This window comes from Salvelinus sp. IW2-2015, linkage group LG33 (assembly GCF_002910315.2).
Source record: "Salvelinus sp. IW2-2015 linkage group LG33, ASM291031v2, whole genome shotgun sequence".
In the NCBI taxonomy this organism is placed as follows: Eukaryota; Metazoa; Chordata; class Actinopteri; order Salmoniformes; family Salmonidae; genus Salvelinus; species Salvelinus sp. IW2-2015.
The window spans coordinates 25,056,499-25,082,940 of NC_036872.1; the positions used below are offsets into that span (position 1 = coordinate 25,056,499).

The following is a 26,442-nucleotide window of genomic DNA, read 5'->3' on the forward strand; positions in this document are numbered from 1 at the left end:
CCCTGAATCCTGATTAGTTGAAAGTCGTAGCATATCAAACCGTATACCACGGTTAAGATTAAAACAATTTTTACTGTTCTAATTAGGTTGGTAACCAGTTTATAATAGCAATAAGGCACCTCTGGGTTTGTGGTATATGGCCAATATACCATGGCTAAGGGCTGTATTCAGGCACTCTGCGTTGCGCATAAGAACAGGCCTTAGCTGTGGTATATTGGACATATACCACAGCTAAGGCCTGTTCTTAAGCACGACACAACACAGAGTGCTTGAATACAGCCCTTAGCCATGGTATATTGGCCCTATACCACACCTCCTCGGGCCTTATTGCATAAATATATTACAGTACATTTCATAATATATTACAGTATATTACAATATATTTAATGTCATCTGTCCAGTTTACTGTTACTGGACAAGAAGAATGGAACTCAAGTCTGAAAAAGGTTTAGGCATTACAATAATGTTGTGGGTCAGGAGAATATGTGTGTGTGAGTGTGAGAGAGAGAAAGATTGGTCTGGTGGCGCAGGACTAGGACTTCTGATCCTCTCCTGCAGCAGACGTGGCTGTGCTCTCCGGCTTAAGGATCTGATAGGTGATGAGATACTCTGGGTAGGCCTGCCAACAAACATGAGACAGTGAAGAGCAATAAGAGCAAATAATCAGTACTGGATTTCAAAGCAAATTTTCCATTGTGGATGCTTTAGTCCAGGTCTAGGCTTAAATCTGTCTGGGAAACCAGCCCCTAATTTGTAAAACTTCTGCCTGGACTTGGAGGGGATAAATAAAATAGTATTCAATTTAAGTCTCACCTGCTCCCCTCTGTAGATTACGTACTCTGCGTAGGCCAGGCCGTTGACGCTGGGCCGACCAATCACAGAGTGGTGTCCAGGGGGGGCGTGGGCCATCTTCATGGCACTGAACTGGAGGAAGGACTTCCCCAGGGTCACACGGCAGAATAACATCTGCCTGGAAGTCACGGAGAACCGGGGTCAAATAATGGTTCAGTAATGAGGTTTCACAATTATCATAGCTCTGATGAAAGCCGTGATTGATTGATGGATTAATTGATTGAGAGAGAGCCACTAGTTTGGCAAAAGTCTATTCATGAGTAATAGAGGTAAACCCTCAATTCACCTAAATATGTGTTCTTTCCATCAATCATGTCTCACCTGTGGCACAGGTAACAGGAGCGGTCTTTGTGAGTGGGGCATCCGGTGCCGCCCCCGATGCCATACACATACTGGTTACTCTTAGAGGAGTTCTCAGCAAAGTAGATCCCTGCTCCAAACATCCCTCCGATGTATGCATGCCGCTCGTCAAAGCCTTTGTGGATGATGGCATTTATGAACGGAGAACCTGGAGAACCAAAAGACATGAAACAAGAACAATGTGAAATACGAATGAAATGTAAAAAAAATAACATAATAATAATGACACAGGGTTAACATTTCTCTAGTGATAATCAGTTAAGACATTTTTGTTGTTGAAATAAGAAGCGTGGTTTAAAAAAATAAAAAAACAGGTTGTAATATGGAATATGTCTTGTTACCATGGAAGAGCATGCGCTCATTGTGGTGGTTATGGTTCTCATCGGAGATCTCCTTCTGGCGGTGTGTGTATCGCTCTCGCAGCTTCTTATTGACCACCTTCTGGATCTGCATGGACACACAGACAGGAATCAACTATAGCAGCAATACTAATAACTTCTAATCTTCCTTCCTTTTCAAAAGATGGGATCAAAATTCCTGAAACCATTGTGCAGGGGTAGGCAACTATATTCAGCCCGATGCTGAATTTTGTCGGAGTGGATGATCGGGGCCGGAACATAATTATAATAATTTGTACACTGCAAACTGACCACAACTAAGCCCAAAAAGAGACAATTTGAAAATAACAGTAATTTAATACGTTGATTACATTAAAAACACGTCTCTTATTAAATTATATATATTTTTTAAATAATCCACTTGCAGGCAAGTTTTGGGCCGCCTATTGCCGACCCCTGCCATAGTGCATTCTTAACAACCAATAACTGATCGAGGATGGTATCAAATTGAAGATATGGGTATATTTCTATCTCAAAGAGATCCATCCTATGAACAAATGTAGAGTAGAGCGTGTAGTACTGTAATATAATGTAAAGCTGACCTTGATGATGTTGTATCTGCTGAACACACCTCCTGCGTTGCCTCCATCCCTGTGTTCTCGGATGGTACTTTGCATCTGGAGCAGAGAGAAGAAAAACATACATGAAACGTCTTAAAACAGGTAAAAATACAAATAAAAATATCACAGAATTATTAGATTTCTCTTAACATGGTACTCTTTCTCCCCTGAGCGACAGTTGGTACAGAACCTTCACTCAGCTTCATTAGGATGCTGTGGATCAGTGTTGTTAAAGGCTCCGTTTTTATCAGCATACAGACCAGTGTGATGAGGTCAACTCACAGAATCAAATAGAATACGTATGTACGTATACATTATACACAAGTGTACATAATATTAGGAACACCTTCCTAATATTGAGTGGCATCCCCTTTTGCCCTCAGAACAGCCTCAATTTGTTGGAGCATGGACTCTACAAGGTGTCAAAAGCATTCCACAGAGATCCTGGCCGATGTTGACTCCAATGCTTCCCACAGTTGTGTCAAGTTCGCTGAATGTCCTTTGGGTGGTGGGCCATTCTTGATACACACAGGAAACTGTTGAGCGTGAAAAACCCTGCAGTGTTGCAGTTCTTGACACACTCAAACCAGTGCTCCTGGCACCTACTACCATATGCCGTTCAAAAGGCACAAATATTTTGTCTTGCTGAATGGCACACAAACACAATCCATGTCTCAATTGTCTCAAGGCTTGAACATCCTTATTTAACCTGTCTCCTACCCTTCATCTGCACTGATTGAATTGGATTTAACAAGCGATATCAATAACAAATCATAGCTTTCACCTGGTCAGTCTCATGGAAAGAGCAGGTGTTCCTAATGTTTTGTACACTCAGTGTATCACTCTCTGTATGGGTGTACCCACCTCCTCCTCCACTGATTGTCCCTCCTTGTCGTCAGAGGCAAGGTCAATGAGGACCGTGCCCTGGTTGGCACAGTGGAATGTCAGGTATGGGTTGGCACCTGGAGAACAAACAAATAACTTGTTACGCACTCATACTTGGTTATACATTGGGTTGGCTTCCCACCTATACTTTCAGTGCCAGTTTCCCACACGTATATTAGGTCTAGTCCTGGACTAAAAATAACTTTCAATAGAGAATCTCCATTCCAGGAATAGGAGGAATAGTCTAAGTATTTGAGGCAGCAATAAATGGGAAAAGCCACATCAGCTCCTCAGAGATTTCTCGGGAATGTCCTGACCAATGTTCCCTCGCGCAGTCGCTCCGAGACTGCCGGGCAAAAGAAATATCAGCCCACGGAAAGAAGCACAAGATTGAACTTCACTCAATTTTCTTGAGATTTCTCTGTTAGTAAACACTATCAATGTTTCCCTTTACTGTGGCAATTATGATCGAATCAACACAATATTAGCCACTTTAAATGCAACATACCGCAACAAAACAAACTATGAAAGACTTCGTATGCAAAACTACGCCAGAAATGTTGTTGTAMGCAGAACGCATCGGAGTAGGATTCTATTGCATTGATGCACAAGACTCAGCCCAGTGCAGCGTAACCAATCAGAGCTGCAGTAGACCGATATGCAAATAGACCATTGCCATATATGGATCTGGACCATTTACAGCATGAGCGGTCGTGAGTAGATGTGCTTGCTTTGAGATCAAAGCAGGAGCTGCATGTAGTCACGTGTGCACATTTTGTTAATATCTTTTGCTAGTTAGTGAGGGGAGTGATTTCTTCCTACAAGAGCACAAAACTTTGAAAAGCAAGTCAGGTAAAAAGCTTTTTTTTATGTTAAGGGGTCGTGTTGTATTTTGAGACAGGCTTGAATAAGTTAAGTAGCCAATAGGCAGAGGGTAGCTAGCATAATTTGTCTGATTCGCTGTAATAAATGGTATGGGAAAAATAATGCATTTTATTTTGTAAAGTGGTTTCTTGCATCAAACAACATTTTCAGTCACCTCCTTGTCTGAAGGACAAGTGGATAAACAGGTTAATGTCAAGCCCTGCATGTTTTTTCCAAAAGTCTCATGGAACGTAGGCTTACATTGAGCACCACATATTGACTGTTACTGTTGGCTGAATGATAGAACAGCTATTTCCATGTTAAAATGTTATGGGATGTATTTTCTCCATTGTTTGTCTCCACTCTGGTAGGCCTACATTATGATCAAATAGCTACAGTAGCCTACTTGGCCACTGTTAAAACTATAACTTAAAGCAGGTACAGCCTCAGTGTTCACAGTAAATGTGCGCTGGAAGTTACACAGAATTTTCACAAAGTTCAAGTTTGCGCTCAGCAGACCTGAAATTTACTCAGTGGCGAATATCTTTTGAGGGAAAATTGGTCCAGACCTTGTTGTCCTCCCAGCAGCCTCTCCACTCCCTTGATGAGTTTGTGTCGGTGGCCATAGGCGTTGATCCCAATCTCCTTCAGCTCCTCATGACCCATGTCAGCCAGCACATCCAAAGAGATCTGGGAGAGAACAGGACATTCAATACAGAGCAGGGATCCTAAACTGTGTCATGACAACAGCTACTTCAAGAGTGGGAAAAAGACACATGAAATGTCAGACTAATTAGATGCCCTATTAAATAAGTTACGATATAGCATAAAACTCAATCATTAAACACTCACCTGTTCTCTCTCAAAGATGTCCCTCAGATGCTCCAGACCCAAGCTCTTCAAAAACTGACTGATGTTCATGTCCAACATGGCCACTGGAATACAAAGAGCAGATTCAGTATCTGAAATGAATGGGCCACATTGATTCATCTGTATTGATTTACATGCTGACCACATACATGTTTTTCAATCATTTTATCCAAACTGCTCACACACACACACGTCTGCATAGCCACGTGCCAAAATAGAACTTGGTTCTATTTGAGACGCTTGATGCGCTGCAAGTCCCGCCTCTCCCATTTCCACATTGGTTTTTAGGAGCATATATCCACATGGGTGATTGAAAGATGAACTGAAATCCACACTCCAGTCGGTGGTGGTAATGCACCTTAAAGTTGGTTGCCAACCAATATAAAGTCAGAAGACTGAAGGAGGAGAGACTAGAAAACTAAAACTAGGTTTACCCTTTTATATGTGGATTAATTGTTGGAGTAGAGAACATAGCTCATTTCAGGTAATATAACAACCCAATGTTTATATCCCAGGACAAATTAGCAAGCAAAATTGCCATGAATGTTTAATGAGATTCAACCAGTCCTCAAATTAATGTAGTTGGTTCAAAGTTTGTTTTGATATTTCAACCTGCATGTCCTGATCACGTCTGGTGTGACTGGACAAAAATCGACATGTGTGCGATGGCGCACGCCAGAGCCTGGTCTAGTCAGCATGTTAGACTTCAACCAGTGAGTCAAAGCTGTTGACGGAGCTGTTGAATCTTCAAGAATATCAAAACGAGTAGAATATCAGCTTCATGCTAAAACCCCGGCCCCAGTTTCCTTCCTGGCTCTCTCTCTCTCTACTCACATTCTCCCTCCTTCCTATCGGAGCCCGTAGCCCCGTCGGCCACCCCGGATGTCCCTGCGGCCCCCAGGTCGTTGAGGGGCCCGGCCAGGTTGTCAATGCTGCTTGCTGCAGACAGACAGGAGGGCGTGGAGGCCGGGGAGATGACCGAGCCGGCGCTGACCACTGTGGCCTGGGGCTTGAAGCAACTGGGCAGGGCGTCTGGGGGCATGGCATCCATCAGCAGGGCCCGGATGTCATCAGCCTGAGAGGAGGACATAATTAGATGGCAAAACCATATGGCTGTGGACCAAATCCCTAGTTTCTGCTAAGTGTGTCAAAATATATAAAATGGGGAAAATGTTAAGAATATACACTGCTCAAAAAAATAAAGGGAACACTAAAATAACACATCCTAGATCTGAATGAATGAAATATTCTTATTAAATACTTTTTTCTTTACATAGTTGAATGTGCTGACAACAAAATCACAAAAATGATCAATGGAAATCAAATTTATCAACCCATGGAGGTCTGGATTTGGAGTCACACTCAAAATTAAAGTGGAAAACCACACTACAGGCTGATCCAACTTTGATGTAATGTCCTTAAAACAAGGTTCAAAATGAGGCTCAGTAGTGTGTGTGGCCTCCACGTGCCTGTATGACCTCCCTACAACGCCTGGGCATCTCCTGATGAGGTGTGCGGATGGTCTCCTGAGGGATCTCCTCCCAGCCTGGACTAAAGCATCCGCCAACTCCTGGACAGTCTGTTGGTGCAACGTGGCGTTGGTGGATGGAGCGAGACATGATGTCCCAGATGTGCTCAATTGGATTCAGGTCTGGGGAACGGGCGGGCCAGTCCATAGCATCAATGCCTTCCTCTTGCAGGAACTGCTGACACACTCCAGCCACATGAGGTCTAGCATTGTCTTGCATTAGGAGGAACCCAGGGCCAACCGCACCAGCATATGGTCTCACAAGGGGTCTGAGGATCTCATCTCGGTACCTAATGGTAGTCAGGCTACCTCTGGCGAGCACATGGAGGGCTGTGCGCCCCCCAAACAAATGCCACCCCAACCATGACTGACCCACCGCCAAAACGGTCATGCTGGAGGATGTTACAGGCAGCAGAACGTTCTCCACGACGTCTCCAGACTCTGTCACGTCTTGTCACATGTGCTCAGTGTAAACCTGCTTTCATCTGTGAAGAGCACAGGGCGCCAGTGGCGAATTTGCCAATCTTGGGTGTTCTGGCAAATGCCAAACGTCCTGCACGGTGTGGGCTGTAAGCACAACCCCCACCTGTGGACGTCGGGCCCTCATACCACCCTCATGGAGTCTGTTTCTGACCGTTTGAGCAGACACATGCACATTTGTGGCCTGCTGGAGGTCATTTTGCAGGGCTCTGGCAGTGCTCCTCCTGCCTCTCCTTGCACAAAGGCGGAGGTAGCGGTCCTGCTGCTGGGTGTTTTGCCTCCTACGGCCTCCTCCACGTCTCCTGATGTACTGGCCTGTCTCCTGGTAGCCCTCCATGCTCTGGACACTACGCTGACAGACACAGCAAACCTTCTGCCACAGCTCGCATTGATGTGCCATCCTGGATGAGCTGCACTACCTGAGCCACTTGTGTGGTTGTAGACTCCGTCTCATGCTACCACTAGAGTGAAAGCACCGCCAGCATTCAAAGTGACCAAACATCAGCCAGGAAGCATAGGAACTGAGAAGTGGTCTGTGGTCACCACCTGCAGAACCACTCCTTTATTGGGGGTGTCTTGCGAATTGCCTATAATTTCCACCTGTTGTCTATTCCATTTGCACAACAGCATGTGAAATTTATTGTCAATCAGTGTTGCTTCCTAAGTGGACAGTTTGATTTCACAGAAGTGTGATTGACTTGGAGTTACATTGTGTTGTTTAAGTGTTCCCTTTATTTTTTTGAGCAGTGTATTATGGTATGGTGCATAAAGACGGCGGCCCCCCATGTACTCATATAACAAACGGCTCATTTGCCATGTTCACCGAAATGTATCGWTACTCTTTTTTTTGTATGGACATTAGCACAGTATACAGTGAATTCAGATAGTATTCAGACCCCTTGACTTTTTCCACATTGTTACGTTACAGCCTTAATCTAAAAAAAAATTATATATTTTTTTATCCTCAATCTACACATAATACCCCATAATGACAAAACTGTTTTTTAGAAACGTTTCCAAAGGTATAAAAATAAACTGAAATATAACATTTACCTAAGTATTCAGACCCTTTACTCAGTACTTTATTGAAGCACCTTTGGCAGCAATTATAGCCTCAAGTCTTCTTGTGTATGACGCTAGAAGCTTGGCACACTTGTATTTGGGGAGTTTCTCCCATTCTTCTCAAGCTCTGTCAGGTTGGATAGGGAGTGTCGATGCACAGCTATTTTCAGGTCTCTCAAGGAGATGTTCGATTGGGTTCAAGTCCGGGCTCTGGCTGGGCCACTCAAGGACAATCAGAGACTTGTCCCGAAGCCACTCCTACGTTGTCTTGGCTGTGTGCTTAGGGTCGTTGTCCTGTTGGAAGGTGAACCTTCACTCCAGTCTGAGGTCCTAAGCGCTCTGGAACAGGTTTTCATCAAGGATCGCTGTACTTTTCTCCGTTCATCTTTCCTTCGATTCTGACTAATCTCCCAGTTCCTGCCGCTGAAAAACATCCCCACAGCATGCTGCCACCACCATTCTTCACCGTAGGGATGGTGCCAGGTTTCCTCCAGACATGATGCTTTACATGCAGGCCAAATAGTTCCATCTTGGTTTCACCAGACCAGAGAATCTTGTTTTTCATGGTCTGAGAGTCTTTCCCAGCGGGCTGTCATGTGCTTTTTGCTGAGGAGTGGCTTCCATCTGGCCACTCTACCATAAAGGAATGATTGGTGGAGGGATGCAGAGATGGTTGTCCTTTAGGAAGGTTCTCCCATCTTCACAGAGGAACTCTGGAGCTCTGTCAGAGTGACCATCAGGTTCTTGATCTCCTCCCTGACCAAGTCCCTTTTCCCCCCCGATTTCTCAGTCTGGCCGGGCAGCCAGCTCTAGGAAGAGTCTTAGTGGTTCCAAACTTCTTCCATTTAAGAATGATGGAGGGCACTGTGTTCTTGGGGACCTTTAATGCTGCAAAAATGTTTTGGTACCCTTCCCCAGATCTGTGCCTCGACACAATCATGTCTCGGAGCTCTACGGACAATTCCTTTGACCTCATGGCTTGGTTTATGCTCTGACATGCACTGTCAACTGTGGGACCTTATATAGACAGGTGTGTGCCTTTCCAAATCATGTCCAATCAACTGAATTTACCACAGGTGGACTCCAATCAAGTTGTAGAAACATCAAGGATGATCAATGGAAACAGGATGCACCCAAGCTCAATTTCGAGTCTCATAGCAAAGGGTCTGAATACTTATGTATACGTTATGTTTTTTTAATTTTTAATACATTCTACAAACCTGTTTTTTTCTTTGTCATTATGGGGTATTGTGTGCAGATTGATGAGGGGGAAAAAATGATTGAATACATTTTAGAATAAGGCTGTAACGTCATTTTTTTTTAAAGTCACAGGGTCTGAATACTTTCCGAATGCACTGTACATGATCCCAATTCTAGCTCCAAGACAGCGGCAATTAGGAAAAAAAGAAAAATTAGATGGTTCAATCTGCCAATAAATCAGAACTACGTCGCACGTCGTAGTTAAACTGTGGATAGTGTTCAAACGATGGAGTCATATCTGAATTCCTATCTTTATGCACCTTCGCCATTTGAGCAAATGTCTGCCAGTAACAGCAAAAAAACAACACTTCATTTTGTGGCATTGCTAGCTGCTCTAACAGTAAGAGATCAAGGTGTGTTACCGTGGCCAGGTCCAGTGCCGTCTGTCCCTCCTGATTCTTCATGGTGGGGTCTGCTCCGTGGGCCAGCAGGAGAGCACACAGCTGGGTCCGGCCCTTTTGAGCCGCCTCATGGAGGGGGGTGAAGGCCCACTTGTCTGTAGCATTCACACACGTGTTGAACTTTATCAGGAGGGCAGCAATGTCCACGTGCTGTAGGAGAGAAGAGACAGGAGAGGAGCAGAGGATAGGAGTAGCAGATGAGAGGAGAGACGAAATTAATAACACGATATGACCAGAAACTGATGACATCCACTGTTACATATCTTAAGCTTTCCACAAGGTCACTTTCATCACAGTGTGGGTGTTTTGTCCTTATATTTGCTGTACGGATTTTCTATAAGGTTTTGTAACCCAAACAATATCTTCTGAGTCATCATCCAAGCTGTTACATAGCATAGGTATTTATGTATTGTCTATGTTATAAAACGTTAGGCCAAACCATACAGCATGTACAATGTCTTCCGCGGCCTGGCGTAATATTTGTGCCGACTCACCCCGTAGGAGGCAGCGTTGTGCAGGGGGATGAGGCCTCCTTTGTCCTGTGCGTTGACATCAGCCCCGTGCTCCAGGAGATACTCCGCCACCTCCAGGTTGTTGTAGCCAGCTACAGAGGTGGGAAACAAGACGGATGACAACATGAAACAACATGGCAGTCTACCTTACAAAAAAACAATGAATGAAAGATCTTTATGTAATGTGTCAAAGTAATAGTATAGCTCTAAATTATCAAAGTGTCCAGGGTTTAATGAGTTGCCTGTTTGGGTGGTAAAAGTCTGTGTCTGGGTTCCACATTTGCCATTCAATAAATTGATTCCACTGCTTTGCTTGCTATTTGAGGTTTAGGCTGGGTAACTGTAAAGCACTTTGTGACAACTGCTGATGTAAAAAGTGCTTTATAAAATATGAAAATGTATTGATTGATTGATTCCATGAATTGATTCTGGTAGGTACAGTACCTGCAAGGTGCAGGGGAGTGGAGTTGCGTCCCTGTGTGTCTCTACAATTGATGTTCTCTGGGCTGCAGAGTTTCTGGACGCGAGCCAGACAGCCTTTTTTAGCAGCATCCAGCAGGGCAGCGTCTCCTCTTAGCAGGTCCTGGATGTCCGTGTCTCCATCCTTCACCATGTCCAGAGGCATATTACCGTCTCGGTTCTTCTTGGTGGGGTCTGCTCCATGCTGAAGAAACACACAAATACATAATCTTGAATATACATAAAAAAAATTAAAAAAGTTAAATACTTTGTTCTGGCGCTGAAAATCTCTTTTAGCTATACACATAGCTACACAGAGACACTTTGGCGCTTTGAGCAAAGTCTATAAAAAGCTATCACAATAAATACTTCCGTTTGCCTCAGTATATATAGCCTTATGCCTTTGCGACCTGATCATTTCTGAAAGTTGATATGAAAGGCACAGCTAGACTAACCTTGAGCAGCAGTTTGCAGATCTCGTATTTGCCCTTGGCAGCAGCCTCGTGGAGAGGGGTGAATTTCCAGAGGTCAGCTACGTTCACTGACGCCCCGTGTCTGACCAGCAGCTCAGCCACCTCATAGTGACCATAGGAGCAGGCATTGTGGAGGGGCACCAGACCACTGCAGGACAGACAAAAGACTAGTTAAACCAGTAAAAGCACAGAGATCCTATAAATAATGTAATTCTATGACTAAAGTTTAAGTATTGTATGTATTGAATGCAAAATGTAATCCAATGATAAAGAGGTATTCAATGTAGAATGAAAGCAAATGTAAAGATATGTATTCAATACAAAGTGAAAGCCTTTTTGCTGACTATCTGAAGTGAAAGCAAAAGTCTCAGCAAAGACAGTAAGGAAGACAGAGGTAGTAGGGTGGACTAGTAAAACAACACGTACCCTTTGTCTTTAGCGTGTACGTCAGCTCCATGATGTAGCAGGTACTCCACCACGGCCACACGGTTGTAGCCTGCAGCAAAGTGCAGAGGGGTGGAGTGACGACCCTCCAGGTCCCGACAGTTCACGTTCTGAGGAGTGCACAGTTGCTACAACACACAGACGAGACAACATAGACAGAATATCAAAAGTGACAGAGGAAGACATCTTGGATTCATGATGGTAGGTCGATGGTTGATGCATGTAACGTGATTGAATTCATGACTCCGAGACGATGTAGCTGATCAACTTACCTGCACAGTGTCCAAATCTCCAGCCTTAGCGGCTTCCAGAAACCGGTAGTCCACGTCAGAGTTACGAGTTGGAACATTTTCTGTATGAAATGGACCAACATCATGAAATAAAACATACTGGGAAATTTGACAAAGCACTATGTAATATTTATGGGCAAGATAGTCGATAATTTCTTTGTTATACATCCTGCTAACTTACCATCACTGCATAGGCTAGATTTAAAGGCCATACTGTATGTACGTAATGCAGCTTTCATCCAAGTTCATAAAACATCTTAGATGCACACAGGCACCATTGTCAATCCCAATGTAGAGCGTAGAATATAAAAAGAGAATCTTTGTATTTAACCCAAGACGCTCTACTACTGTACCATTGAGGATCTGCTGCACGGCCTCGTTGCCCATCTGTGAGGCAGTGAAGCCCTGCAGGGAGACGATGGCAGGGTCAGCCCCGTAGCTCAGCAGTAGTCTGCATGTCTGGATGTGGCCCGCCAGGGCTGCCCTGTGGAGGGACGTCTGACCCAGGGTGTCCACCGCATTCACCTGGAGGAATGGAGGAGCGAGGGAGAAGGACAGAGGGAATAGTCAGTGACAAACAGCAACAGACTCAAAACTAAATGTGATACACGTATTTCATAAAATATTTTTGGGTGAAGTTATCAGATATGGAGGCTGTGAGCCAGTGAGAGAGATATGACAAGATAAATTAAATGAAGTGGTATTTGTGAGACTGAAGAAGCCTGCAGTGTGTACCTTGGCTCCATGTTTCTGCAGCACCTCTAGGATGTCGTTGTGTGCTCTCTCAGACGCAACATGCAGGGCCGTCATGAAGCTACAGACAGAAGAGAGACAGAGACAAAGGTATCGCTTTACTTGTGCTGGAATCAGCCTCATAGGATTTTCATTCTGCAGTTTAACAAGCCAACATTCTCAATTGAAACCAATAGATGCCAAACTATTTTTGGTGGGGGGGGGGGGCACCCCTCCGATACAATGTTATTGGAAACAGGGACATGGTGTCTTACTCTTTGTTCTTCTCGTTGATGTTGGCACCTTTACGCAGCAGCAGCTCTGTCACCTGCTTCCGTTTGGGGTGAGGGGAGGCAACGGCACAGTGCTGAAACAGAAGGACAACACCTTCAATGAAATCACTGTATGGAGCGTGTGTGAATGCCTTCTCAGGTTTTGTGCTTGTTTTTATAGTGGTCATCCTAGGTCATGCATGTCACAAAGGGAGCAAGGTTATGTATGTTACACAAATGTATTCTGACAGACATAGGATACGTCCAACATGGCACCCTGTTCCCTATATAGTACACTACTTTTGATCACGGCCCATAACTTTTTATATAGGAAATAGGGTGCCATTTGTGACATCCATAGCTGTTGATTATGACGTAACGTTAGATGTCAGCACTGTGACATTGAGCATCAGCCAGAAGGAACAGGGATGATCTCACCAGGGCTGTCTCATTTGTCTGTGGGTGTTTGAAGCTGATGATCTCCAGAGCCAGGGTCTTCTTCACCTTGGCCATGTCTGCCTCCCGAGCTGCCTGGAGCAGTGAATGACCTTTAAACTCATCTGGATGGCGGAAAGGAGATTGAAATGTGAGAAAAGCCATGGGCCCACGCAGACATTCTCATCTGTATATAGTCTTTGTGAATTGTGAGAGTAGTCTGTGCACATGTTAATTTCATTATCAGGTATAAAAAGTGTGCACATGTATACAGTGCATTCGGAAGTTATTTTGCCTCAATCTACACACATTAACCCATAATGAAAAAGGAAATAATCAGACAAAATAAAGAACTGAGGGCATCCCGAGTGGCGCAGTGGTCTAAGGCACTGCATCAAGGTCGCTAGCTGTGCCACTAGAGATCCTGGTGTAAGTCCAGGCTCTGTCGCAGCCGCCGCGACCAGGAGACCCATCGGGCGGCGCACATTGGCCCAGCATCGTCCAGGTTAGGGGAGGGTTTGGCCGGCAAGGATGTCCTGGTCCCATCGCGCTCTAGGTTCTCCTGTGGCGGGCCGTGCGCATGCACGCTGACACGGTCGCCAGGTGTACGGTGTTTCCTCCGACACATTGGTGTGGCTGGCTTCCGGGTTAAGCGGAAGAAGCAGTGCGGCTTGGTTTGGTCGTGTTTCGGAGGATGCATGGCCTTCGCCTCTCCCGAGTCCATACGGTAGTTGCAGCGATGAGACAAGACTAACTACCAATTGGATACCACGAATTTGGGGAGAATTTTTAATTATAAAGAATTGAAATATCACATTTACATAAGTATTCAGACCTTTTACTCATTACTTTGTTCAAGCAAAATTGGCAGCGATTACAGCCTCGAGTCTTCTTGGGTATGACGCTACAAGCTTGGCACACCTGTATGAGGAGTTTCTCCCTTTCTTCTCTGCAGATCCTCTCAAGCTCTGTCAGGTTGGATGGGGAGCGTCGCTGCACAGCTATTTTCAGGTCTCGCCAGAGATGTTCGATCGGGTTCAATTCCGGGCTCTGGCTGAGCCACTCAAAGACATTCAGAGACTTGTCCCGAAGCCACTCCTGCGTTGTCTTGCCTGTGTGCTTAGGGTCGTTGTCCTGTTGGAAGGTGAACCTTCGCCCTAGTCTGAGGTCCTGAGCAGGTTTTCATCAAGGATCTCTCTGTACTTTGCTCCGATCATCTTTCCCTCGATCCTGACTAGTCTCCCAGTCCCCGCCGCCCTTAAAATATCCTCACACCATGCTTCACCGTAGGGATGGTGCCTTGATACAATCCCGCCTCAGAGCTGAATGGACAATTCCTCCGACCTCGTGGCTTGGATTTTGCTCTGAGATGCACTGTCAACTGTGGGATCTTACATAGACAGGTGTGTGCCTTTCCAAATCATGTCCAAACAATTCATCTCAAGGATGATCAATGGAAACAGGAGGCACCTGAGCTCAATTTTGGGTCTCATAGCAAAGGTTCTGAATACTCATGTAATTACGTTTTTTTATTTTTATTAGTAATACATTTGCAAAAAATAAAACGTTTTTGCTTTGTGATTATGGTGAATTGTGTATAGATTGATGAGGTATTTTTTTTTATTTAAACCTTTTTAGAATAAGGCTGTAATGTAACAAAATGTGGATAAAGGGAAGGGGTCTGAATACTTTACGAATGCGTGGTGTGTGTGTATATACAGTTGCAAGAAAAAGTATGTGAACCCTTTGGAAATACCTGGATTTCTGCATAAATTGGTCATAAAATTTGATCTGATCTTTATCTAGGTCACAACAATAGACAAAAGTCTGCTGAAACTAATAACACAAACAATTATACGTTTTCAAGTCTTTGTTGAACACACTGTGTAAACATTCACAGTGCAGGGTGAGAAAGGTATGTGAACCCTTGGATTTAATAACTTTGGCAGAAATAACCTCAACCAAATGTTTTCTGTAGTTGCGTATCAGACCTGCACAACGGTCAGGAGGAATTTTGGACCATTCCTCTTTACAAAACTGTTTCAGTTCAGCAATATTCTTGGAATGTCTGGTGTGAACTGCTCTCTTAAGGTCATGCCACAGCATCTCAGTCGGGTCGAGGTCAGGACTCTGACTGGGCCACTACAGAAGGTGTATTTTCTTCTGTTGAAGCCATTCTGTTGTTGATTTACTTCTGTGTTTTGGGTCGTTGTCCTGTTGCATCACCCAACATTTGTTGAGCTTCAACTTCCTGCAAAATGTCTTGATAAACTTGGGAAACAATTTTTCTGTCAATGATAGCAAGCTATCCAGGCCCTGAGGCAGCAAAGCAGCCCCAGACTACGATGCTCCCTCCACCATACTTTACAGTTGGGACACTGTTAACTAACCTCCAGACGAGCTTCAATGCCAAACAACTCTCCTTCCGCTCTTCAACCGATCGCTGCCCGCACCTGCCCGACCGTCCAGCATCACTACTCTGGATGGTTCTGACTTAGAATATGCGGACAACTACAAATACCTAGGTGTCTGGTTAGACTGTAAACTCTCCTTCCAGACTCACATTAAGCATCTCCAATCCAAAATTAAATCTAGAATCGGCTTCCTATTTCATAACAAAGTATCCTTCACTCATGCTGCCAAACATACCCTCGTAAAACTGACCATCCTACCGATCCTTGACTTCGGCGATGTCATTTACAAAATAGCCTCCAACACTCTACTCAACAAATTGGATGTAGTCTATCACAGTGCCATCCGTTTTGTCACCAAAGCCCCATATACTACCCACAACTGCGACCTGTACGCTCTCGTTGGCTGCCCCTTGCTTCATACTCGTCGCCAAACCCACTGGCTCCAGGTAATCTACAAGTCTCTGCTAGGTAAAGCCCCGCCTTATCTCAGCTCACTGGTCACCATAGCAGCACCTACCCATAGCACGCGCTCCAGCAGGTATATCTCACTGGTCACCCCCAATGCCAATTCTTCCTTTGGCCGCCTCTCCTTCCAGTTCTCTGCTGCCAATGACTGGAGCGAACTGCAAAAATCACTGAAGCCTCATATCTCCCTCACTAGCTTTAAGCACCAGCTGTCAGAGCAGCTCACAGATCACTGCACATAGCCCATCTGTAAATAGCCCATCCAACTACCTCATCCCCACTGTATTTATTTATCTTGCTCCTTTGCACCTTCATCTTCTGCACATCTACCATTCCAGTGTTTAATTACTATAATGTAATTACTTCGCCACCATGGCCTATTTATTGCCTTACCTCCCTTATCCTACCTCATTTGCACACACTGTTAATAGACTTTTTCTACTGTATGTTTGTTTATTCCATGTGTAACTCTGTTGTTGTGTGTGTCGAACTTCTTTGCTTTATCTTGGCCAGGTCGCAGTTGTAAATGAGAACTTGTTCTCAACTAGCCTATCTGGTTAAATAAAGGTGAAATAAAAATACAAAAATGTTTTGGTGTGCTGTACCTTTTATTCTCCACGCATAGTGTTGTGTGTTCCTTCCAAAACAACTCAACTGTAGTTTCATCTGTCCACAGAATACTTCAGATGTGCAGCAATGTTTTTTTTGGACAGCAGTGGCTTCTTCTGTGCTMTCCTCCCATGAACACCATTCTTGTTTAGTGTTTTACGTATCGTAGACTTGTCAACAGAGATGTCAGCATGTTAGAGATTTCTGTAAGTCTTTAGCTGACACTCCAGGATTCTTCTAAACCTCATTGAGCACTCTGTGCTGTGATCTTGCAGTCATCTTTGCAAGACGGCCACTCCTAGGGAGAGTAGCAACAGTGCTGAACTTCCTCCATTTATAGACAATTTGTCTTACCGTGGACTGATGAACATCAAGGCTTTTAGAGATACTTTTGTAACCCTTTCCAGCTTTATGCAAGTCAACAATACTTCATCTTAGGTCTTCTGAGATCGCTTTTGTTCGAGGCATGGAATATGAATAGCAAACTCAAATTCTGTGAGTGTTTTTTATAGCGCAAGGCAGCTCTAACCAACATCTCCAATATCTCATTGATTGGACTCCAGGTTAGCGGACTCCTGACTCCAATTAGCTTTTGGATAGGTCATTAGCCTAGGGGTTCACATACTTTCCCCAAACTACACTGTGAATGTTTAAATGATGTATTCAATATAGACAAGAAAAATACAATAATTTGTGTGTTATTAGTTTAAGCACACTATGTTTGTCTATTGTTGTGACTTAGATGAAGATCAGATCAAATTTGATGACCAATTTATGCATAAATCCAGGTAATTCCAAATGGCTCACATACTTTTTCTTGCCACTGTATCCATATATGTATGCACGTATGTATGCACGTGTTCTCTCCAGTCTCCCAATGAACTCACAGGTTAGTCTCTCTTTGAGTTCGGGGGTGGGGGCCATGTCCACGGCGCTCTTGCTGTGGCAGTTGAGAAGGGTGGGGTCGGCACCATGGCTCAGCAGCAGCGAACACACCTCCACACGGTTCTTAGATGCAGCCTCATGGAGAGGAGTGAACTGCCATAGGTCCATGGCATTCACACACGCTCCATGCTGTAGACAGACAGGAGAGTTTATTAATTGTTCTCCATCAATAAAACCAACATTCTACAATTGTCTAATTAAAAGGGGCATCAATGACGGGTCTACAGAAATCAATTTTGTAAAATGAACTAGAATCTTTTAGAGCCCTTACCTTGAGCAGAAGCTCTGTGACCTCAAAGTGTCCATAGGAGCAGGCGTTGTGGAGAGGGACCAGGCCACTGCCAGAGAGATAGTCATTCAAATGAACAGTTCTTGTATTCTATGAATCTGTGGTTGAGACGCTTCTCAGCTGAGAATGGTCTTAGACGAAGAAACAGTGGAAAACAGGCCTTCAATGGGACTGTATTGAGTTTGGTCTTACCCTTTGTCCTTGGCATGTACGTCTGCCCCGTGCTGCAACAGTAGTTGGACAATACGGACTCGGTTGTAGCCAGCCGCCAAGTGCAGTGGGGTGGACTGGAACAGAGGACATGTCATTAGACACACAGAGCTCAGAGTCAATGCACATCAGAACACACTGCCTTCAGGGAGCCAGAGAGAGTGAATGGCTGATTATGCTAGGAAGCAAATTGCATGGACGAGCGGTCTGAGTTCTCATTGCAGTTGAATGGTGGAAGGATGCAAGATCAGAATGGTTCTTGACTATTACACACCAAAACAAAATCAGCCTGTTCTCAACCGCCCTGTCTATGTAAGTCTGACAGAACTCTCAGATCATCAATCTTAAAATATATTTCTTAGGCCGCACACTAACGCTTGCTTACCTCAAACAAGTTATGAAAAATGGAAATCTGACTTGTCCCTCAACTAGACCCCTTCCTTCCTAAACATAATATACAGGAGGCTAAAAAGATGGCTACGGTTTGAATCTGTTTATTCATAAAAATATGTTGCGTAGATCTGTTTGGCCATTCCAAATCACATAGTGCCTTTGTGAGCCAAGCATAATAATGTTAGTGTACACAAAGCTGTGGAATAGTTTTCCACCCAAGAGTTTAGCAACAGTTTACCTCACGGACAGAAAGGAAGAAACAGTAGCATTCATGCACTGGTAGGTATCAAGACAAAATAAGACCACTGAACAACTCAGACAGGACAGACTAACAATATCATTCATGTTTGATGAAGGCAATCACACGGAAAGAAATCGAATAATACAAAAAGCATGAGCAGCAACGACGACACAGCACTTAAAGATGAGGAATTATATTTTTTCTTCAACCAAGGAATATGACCCATTCAAGACGAGACGTGACAAGCGGACAGTGTCAAATCACAAACATACAATATAGTACAAGAATCAATTGACAAAATGCAGGTGCAGGCATCCAGACATGCACATGTGACCATAACAGAAAAGTCACAGTCCTACAATAAATATATTGATTGAAGAGAAAGAAGTGATTGAAACTTAGCAGAGGTGGGAGTGTGTAAAGTAGTTAGGAGTGCATAAAGGGGAGGGTGGCACTCTGGAAAAGCAGGCAATGTGGTATATTCGAGCTCCTTTCCAAAACCAACGAGCGAAGCGGGCCGTGGCCTCAGAATCACTTACTCACCTCCACCACACACACACCAGACCTGGGTTCAAATAGTAGGTTGGCCCATCTGTTTTCTTTTAAATCCTTTCAGCATGTGATTGAGCCTTGCTGGAGTGCTTGATGGACATGGTTTTGGTAGTCCACTTTGTGGACTATTCCATCCGTACCATTGCAGCAGGAAAGCTCAAATCAAGCACAGCTAATGTATTTGAAAGACAACAAATACTATTTAAACCCAGGTCTGGCACACATATACCCACCCACACATATTCACAGGACAGGAGCATTGGGTCGGGAAATATGAACGTGACCAGTAGACCCATTTCCATGATGCGCAATTACAAGTGAGAGCCAGCGTATTGGTCAAATAAAACAAGGATTAAAGAAAAAATACAAATCACAACAGTGCAACAATCAGGTGGCAGTTATCGAGAAACTTACCAGCATTTTTTGGGATGTTGACTGATCGACAATGTTGCCAGAGTCACACAAAAAACAAAACAAAAAATTACAAAATTTTAGTATTTTTATTTCACAGCAAAAAAAGAATACTTTTAGCCTATCACCCTTTAAAGTGAAGTGAGAAACACACCGGAATTAACCATTCATATAAATTCAGTGACACCAGGTACAATGAGTACACAGCTTTAGGGAAATGTGACTACTCTCACTGTTGTGCCGTATTATTCTTAATAAGGCATACAGGCTCCCTGGTTATCCCCTCGGGAAAAGCCAAAGTGCTTATCCTACACCCACACAAGTCCTCAGACTGGCACAGGCACACAGGAGGTGCAGGCAGTGAGTGCTTTGTTGTCACCACAGTGTGCCCAAGAGTCTTCTTAACAAAACGGCCCATTCATATAAACCCAAACAAAACAGATGGAGGAAACGCAGTTATGATAACATTTTGTTGTTGTTGAGGATTTCCTAAATGTCAGTTAGGAACAAGGTAATGTGCTTGGAAAACCTAAATGTCAAAGAATAATGAGTAGGATTTTAAAATATACACTTTATGGACCTGGTTAGCCAGAGTGAATTATGATGACAGAAAAATACTGCTCATCCTAGCCAATAGACTCTAGATTATGCATTATTCAAAATTATGAAAAGGAGAAAGATATGGTTTCTTGCCAACTCAGAGATGGATTCTAGCTTTTTGGCAATGACTTCTCTACTCATGAGAATGCCCAATGCATTCTCATGAGTAGAGAAGTCATTGCCAAAAACTGAATAAACTGAATAATTACAACGGGTGCCAAACAAGACGAGGGGTAAATACAATTACTAATGAGCCAATACTATTCCACAATTACCAATGCAAAGTAGAGCCTTGACTTTAAGTACACTTTCCTCAGACTGAAGTTAATTGTCAAGTCATGACACCCTGAGTAGAGAGAGGAGTGCTCTGGTGAAACACAATATCCTCTGATCCAAACACTAAACTCATCAACAGCTAATAACAATTCAAAGATTAAAATAATCCTAAACAACCATCCTATTACCACAAATCATTCATGTGCACAGTATTCCGGATAGTAGCTCATAGCCAGCAGCATACCACCCTGCATACCACTGCTGGCTTGCTTCTGAAGCTAAGCAGGGTTGGTCCTGGTCAGTCCCTGGATGGGAGACCAGGTGCTGCTGGAAGTGGTGTTGGAGGGCCAGTAGGAGGCACTCTTTCCTCTGGTCTAAACAAAGATCCCAATGCCCCAGGGCAGTGATTGGGGACACTGCTCTGTGTAGGGTGCAGTCTTTCGGATGGGACGTTAAACGGGTGTCCTGACTCTCTGAGGTCATTAAAGATCCCATGGCACTTATCGTAAGAGTAGGGGTGTTAACCCCGGTGTCCTGGCTAAATTCCCAATCTGGCCCTCAACCATCACGGTCACCTAATAATCCCCAGTTTACAATTGGCTCATTCATCCCCCTCCTCTCCCCTGTAACTATTCCCCAGGTCGTTGCTGCAAATGAGAACGTGTTCTCAGTCAACTTACCTGGTAAAATAACGGATAAATAAATAAAATATCCCACTAGTGGTCTTTTTCGGGATAAGCCGTTACCTTTCACCTTCGATATCCCACTCACGAGTATCCCTGTATCTATGAATGAACAAAATATTCATAATTTAAGTTCATAGGGGTTAAATGGAATAGTAACTGAAATATGGACACGGACTGTAGGACTATAACCTCACATGTAGCGTAATTTCATATTAACTCCTGCAGAATTATGCATTTTTTGCAGTAAAATTATACAACAAATGTTAATTTTGTCTCAAACAGGAAAATATGATTTCTTTCAGCATCTCAAGAAAATGCGAATGACTTTGTCATCTTCGACACCTACGCAAGCAGACAGTATTTCAACCAAGACGAACTGAAGTCTTATCGGAAACGTGTTTCATAGTCCTCAGCTTTACATTTCCTTAAAACCGGTCAAACTGATGACATTAGGACATTTTGCACAGGACCAATCTTTACAGTGTTTGAGTTATTGCATATTCTCCTCAGTTCCTAAACGAAACAGACAACTTAACCGATGTTAACCAGGTTACTAATGCATTAATTCTATCGATGCAAGACATTCTGGGGAGCACTACTTTATTTAGTCTTCTGGTGCAATACGTTGACAGAAGAGAAGCTGCATGTATCTAACTATAGTTGACAAACAAAATGGCCTACCAAATGTTGGAAATTATAAGCAGAAACTTATAGGCTATATAGCCAGTAGGCTATATAGTTCAGTACAGAGTATCAGCAAAATAAATTATGGAATTATGGTTGATCGAATTCCGCAGGTAGCCTACATTTTGAAGTGATTTGTTTGACAATGAGAAGAAAACATCGCCCAACACCCATGAAATGTGAAACTGAGCCTGCACAGACTGTGAAAAACAACAGTAAATGGGATAAGATGTTTACATGCCACAGTATCCCATCTAAGATCAGCAAATCCCAGGCAACTTATCCAGGTTTCTCATAACCAGGATACAAGCCTTTTCAGGTTATTGTAAACGGGATATGATATTTATATGCGTCAACTCAAACAATACATGAGTATCCTGAATAATGAGATATTAGTGTGCATGTAAACGTGGTCAGTGAAAGTTCTAGAGATTCAATGCATTAAGCTAAAATTGAATTTCCATAAAATATACACGCTGCAATCCATGTTTCCAACTCCGGTCCTCGAGTACCCCAACAGCACATTTTTGAAAACCTGATTCAATTTGTCAAGGGCTTGATGATTAGTTGACAAGTAGTATCAGGTGTGCTTGTCATGGGCCACAAATATATATATWTTTTTTTTTACTGTTAGGAGTTCAAGGACCAGAGTTGGGAATCACTGCACAACATCATGGTTTAACAACCCTGTCCTCACCCCACCCCCCCAGATGTTTCACATTTTTGTTTTAACCCTAAACTGGCACACCTGATTAAATTTGTTAACTAATCATCACTCCTTTGACTAATTGAATCAGGTGTGCCAGTTTAGGGTTAAAACAAAACAACCCCCAAGGAGAGGGTTGGGAAACTCTGCACTACATGATAGAATATTAATGATGTGATAAACATGACCAACTATTCAAAAACAAAGATCTGAGAGCTTCAAGCTAGTATATTCAAATAACAGCTTTGATAGGAAAATTTGATCGATATTGGCGACAACTTGGTTATAGCAAATGTTTGATGTGCAGAAGACCGAGGATCAGTGTTACTAGAATTAAGGGGTAACTGAGGGACCCAAATAAAAGTGAAAATATTTCCTACGAAAATCCATCTGCAAAATCGATTTGGAGCAATAGCTAAACACTGAAGGAGTAGGAACAAAAATACTAATTATCCATAGTCCATTAAACAGTTGTTGTTTTTTTACAAAAACATTGTACCAAAATGAACCCTCTGCACACAGGGAATGGTTAAATAGGGTAACATACATTTATATACAATGAAAAGGATTACATTTCAACAACGATCACAGAAAATATTTGGACAGATGGGTACCCTTTAGGTCAAAAATCTGAAAAACCCATATTGATATCACTGTTAAATCAGTACAGTATATAGAGAATATGGCCTGGGCAGAAGTTGAGTCAAGTTAAAGCGTCCCCTGCCTAAATCCAATGACAAATCCTCTTCATAGTGTCCTACATATAATAATCCGCCTAGGATGAGATGGTGTTTTTAATCCCTACACAAGTGACTTTGTTTTGGAATGTAGGCTGAAAACACAGTCTCTCTCCAGACTTTTCTTGCCATTGGTCACACCAATCTTTAGAACAAATCAAGCATATGCTACAATATCATACAACATTAATATAACGTGTGGGCATGTAATGTTGTGGAGGCGATATCCTTCTTACCTTGCGGCCATCACTGGCATGGCAGTTGACATTTAGTGGGGTCAATAGTGCCATCAGCTTCTCTTCATTGCCACTCCTGTAGCACAGTTCATAAGAGAACAGAAGAGAGAGAAAATATTTTGTATTAGAAAATAATTAAAGATGTGGTAGGTAGCCTAATATTACAAACAGATCAGTCCAATGAAACAAGTCGATAAAGATACTCACCTTGCCGCTTCCAAGAGTTCATCTTTCTTATACTCACCTGAATACAAAATATCAGGTTAGAACAGCACAGAGATCCAAGTCAAGACAAGCCATGATTCAGACAAAAGGTTACAGTCCTGGGCCCAGTTTCACAAAAGCATCTTATGGCTAAGTTAATCGTTAGAACGATAGGATCCTATGGTTCCAATATTAATTTTGCCTTAAGATGCTTTTGGGAAAGCGGGCCCAGGTCATTATAGTTGCAGTCACGTAAAATACAATATACACCATAGGAACGTACCCAATGTAATGGGGGAGAGAACTGTCTGAAAGGGAGTAGTTGTATGAAACTCACCGGTGAGCACAGCCTTGGCGGAGGGGTCTGCCAAATCCAGAGCAGACTTGCCGTCCGTATTACGGATGTTGGGATCAGCGCCATGCTGGAGAAGCACTGTGTGAAGGAGACATAGGAAAGTTTCATTATTTGAATTCAATTATAGTCTTATACCTTGCACAGTTTACAGTACTTTAACATACCTATAATAAATCACCTTAGTAAAGTCAATTCTATATCTGCATTGCTTGCTTTTTGATGTTTTAGGCTGGGTTCTGTATAAGCACTTTGTGACATCTGCTGATGTAAATTTGATTGATTGAATATTGTCAACATAACATTTCCTGGACAAATTACCAGGGTTTAAGAGTGTTGAAAGACACAAAACTGTATATTTGGGTGCAGTAACAAGGCACTGGGAACAGCAATATTCCATGTGCAGGCCTCTCATTTATCAGAGTATTCATTTTTAGCGAAGTACAGATATTCTTAAGTTTAGGATGTGCATGTCACCCTCCATCTTCAGACAATGTATTTTTGACATCCACCCTTACCGATGCACACGTCAATTTTGCCCTTGATGGCTGCCTCATGCAGAGGTGTGTAGTTCCAGTTGTCCCGTGCATTGGGGTCTGCACCTTGGCACAACAGTAGACTGACCACCTCAGCGTGGCCAAAGGAGCAGGCATTGTGCAGGGGGATGAGGCCACCATCGTCTCTGGCGTGCACATTAGCTCCTGTCTGTAAGAGGTGGTCAACCACATCCTTCCGGCCAAAACCTGACACAATGACAGACAAAACATGGTCAGTGCATACAGGGTGACAGTAATCCAGGCTGTATCACATACGGCCGTGATTGGGAGACCCATAGGGCGGCGCACAATTGGCCCAGCATTGTCCAGGTTTGGCAGTCATTGTAAATAACAATTTGTCCTTAAACTGGCTTGCCTAGTTAAATAAAGGTTAAATTACCCCCAAAAAATGTAATGTCAGTTCATGAATTAAAAAATAATAATAACAGAGCATAATAACAACCACCAAACTACTTTTTAGCAGTTCCTCTTGAACATGGTTTCCCAAACTCGTTTTGGTTTTTGACCTAACACTACATTACTGATTCAAATAATCAAAGCTTGAAGAGTTGGTTATTTGAGTCTGCTGTGTAATACTATGGCAAAAACAATGAGTGCACCCTGCATGGGCCCCAGGACAGAGTTTGGGAAACCCTGCTCTAGAATGCCAAAAAAGGTATGCATATTTTGGTTCCAGCCCTGCAACAGAACAGATTCAACAAATCAGCTGGTAAGCAACTATTGATTTAGTGAACCAAAGGTGTGTTAGTGCTTGGTTGGAACCAAAAAGTACACTCTGGGGTTCACCACGGAATAGCTTGAGAAACACCCAAAAATGCACTTTTGTTTACGTTTAGCTAGTAACAACGAAGGCTGAGGCCTTCTGTCCCTATCGGTCTGTGTGCCAAACTGTTTTTAGTATTAGCTWGTTAGCCAACTAAGCTAGCTGTTTTCGATGGGCCTTGATCTTGGCAAAGTAGTTAGCTAACTAACAGCAGCAAATTAAATGAGCATTCGTAATTAGTTACAGTACAGTAGTTAACTAATAACTAGTTATCCATTCTCGTCGTGGCAGACCAACATTTTGATATTTTTCACAAGCACCGTGCGATGTTTGAAAACACTCCAACCTGCCAGCTCGCGCTGACAACACAAAAACAAAGCTTATTAGCGCTATCTTAACTAACCAGCAGCGAAATGCAGAGGGGTAGATTTCCGTCCAGCCATGTCCTTCGCATTCACATTCACCGAGTCTACAAGTCTCTTCACCCGGGACACATCTCCATTCCGACAGGCCTCAAATAGCTCCCTGAAAGCTCCACCGATCCCACTACCGTCGCCAGGGGTCGTGTCTCCTGAACCCGGGCTCGAGACACTACTACTCCCCCCGCCGGAGGTTGTTGTGGTCGGACTTGTGCTGTTCCCACTGCTGAGGGCCGAGGTTTGAAGATCCGGGGAGGCCGAAGGGTTCTCCATGCCCGTGCTGCATCCACGCTCACCATCCGGAGGCACTAACGTCGCTGTCACAAGATCAAGCGAGGGAGAGCCCGGCGGACTTACCGAAAGAGAACCGTTTCGTGGCGGAGATAGCAGGTTGCCCTGTTGTTGCTGCGATGAGCGACGAGACACCGCCATTTTCGCAGCAGCTCTCAAGTCAGACTAGAGAGGAAGAGGCGAAGCGAGAATGATAAATCGGCCCAAAATCTGTCTTCTCCAGCAGGTGGCGTTTTTTTTCTCACGAAGCGAGGTGTGTTTGTGT

The 26,442-nt window shown here is 43.5% G+C and overlaps 1 protein-coding gene across 2 annotated transcripts; it reads right to left on the minus strand.

Annotated features, from left to right (window-relative positions):
* LOC111957680 (poly [ADP-ribose] polymerase tankyrase-1) lies at nt 1-26,383 on the minus strand. Of its 2 annotated transcripts, XM_023978606.3 has the most exons (28): nt 25,871-26,383; nt 24,666-24,890; nt 24,133-24,228; nt 23,799-23,835; nt 23,592-23,667; nt 19,670-19,690; nt 18,052-18,146; nt 17,842-17,908; nt 17,513-17,699; nt 13,141-13,262; nt 12,706-12,797; nt 12,434-12,512; nt 12,052-12,223; nt 11,681-11,760; nt 11,391-11,536; nt 10,947-11,112; nt 10,477-10,696; nt 10,015-10,124; nt 9,482-9,670; nt 5,624-5,864; nt 4,772-4,854; nt 4,489-4,609; nt 3,035-3,132; nt 2,153-2,227; nt 1,554-1,659; nt 1,174-1,360; nt 814-970; nt 1-619 (listed from the first exon to the last, which is right to left on the minus strand). In XM_023978606.3, the coding sequence occupies exons 1-28, from the start codon at nt 26,316-26,318 to the stop codon at nt 533-535; spliced, it is 3,783 nt and encodes a 1,260-aa protein (XP_023834374.1). In that variant the 5' UTR covers nt 26,319-26,383; the 3' UTR covers nt 1-532. The 2 variants fall into 2 exon arrangements, with proteins under 2 accessions (XP_023834374.1, XP_023834377.1); XM_023978609.3 differs by lacking the exon at nt 19,670-19,690.
* Nucleotides 26,384-26,442: the final 59 nt, after the last annotated feature.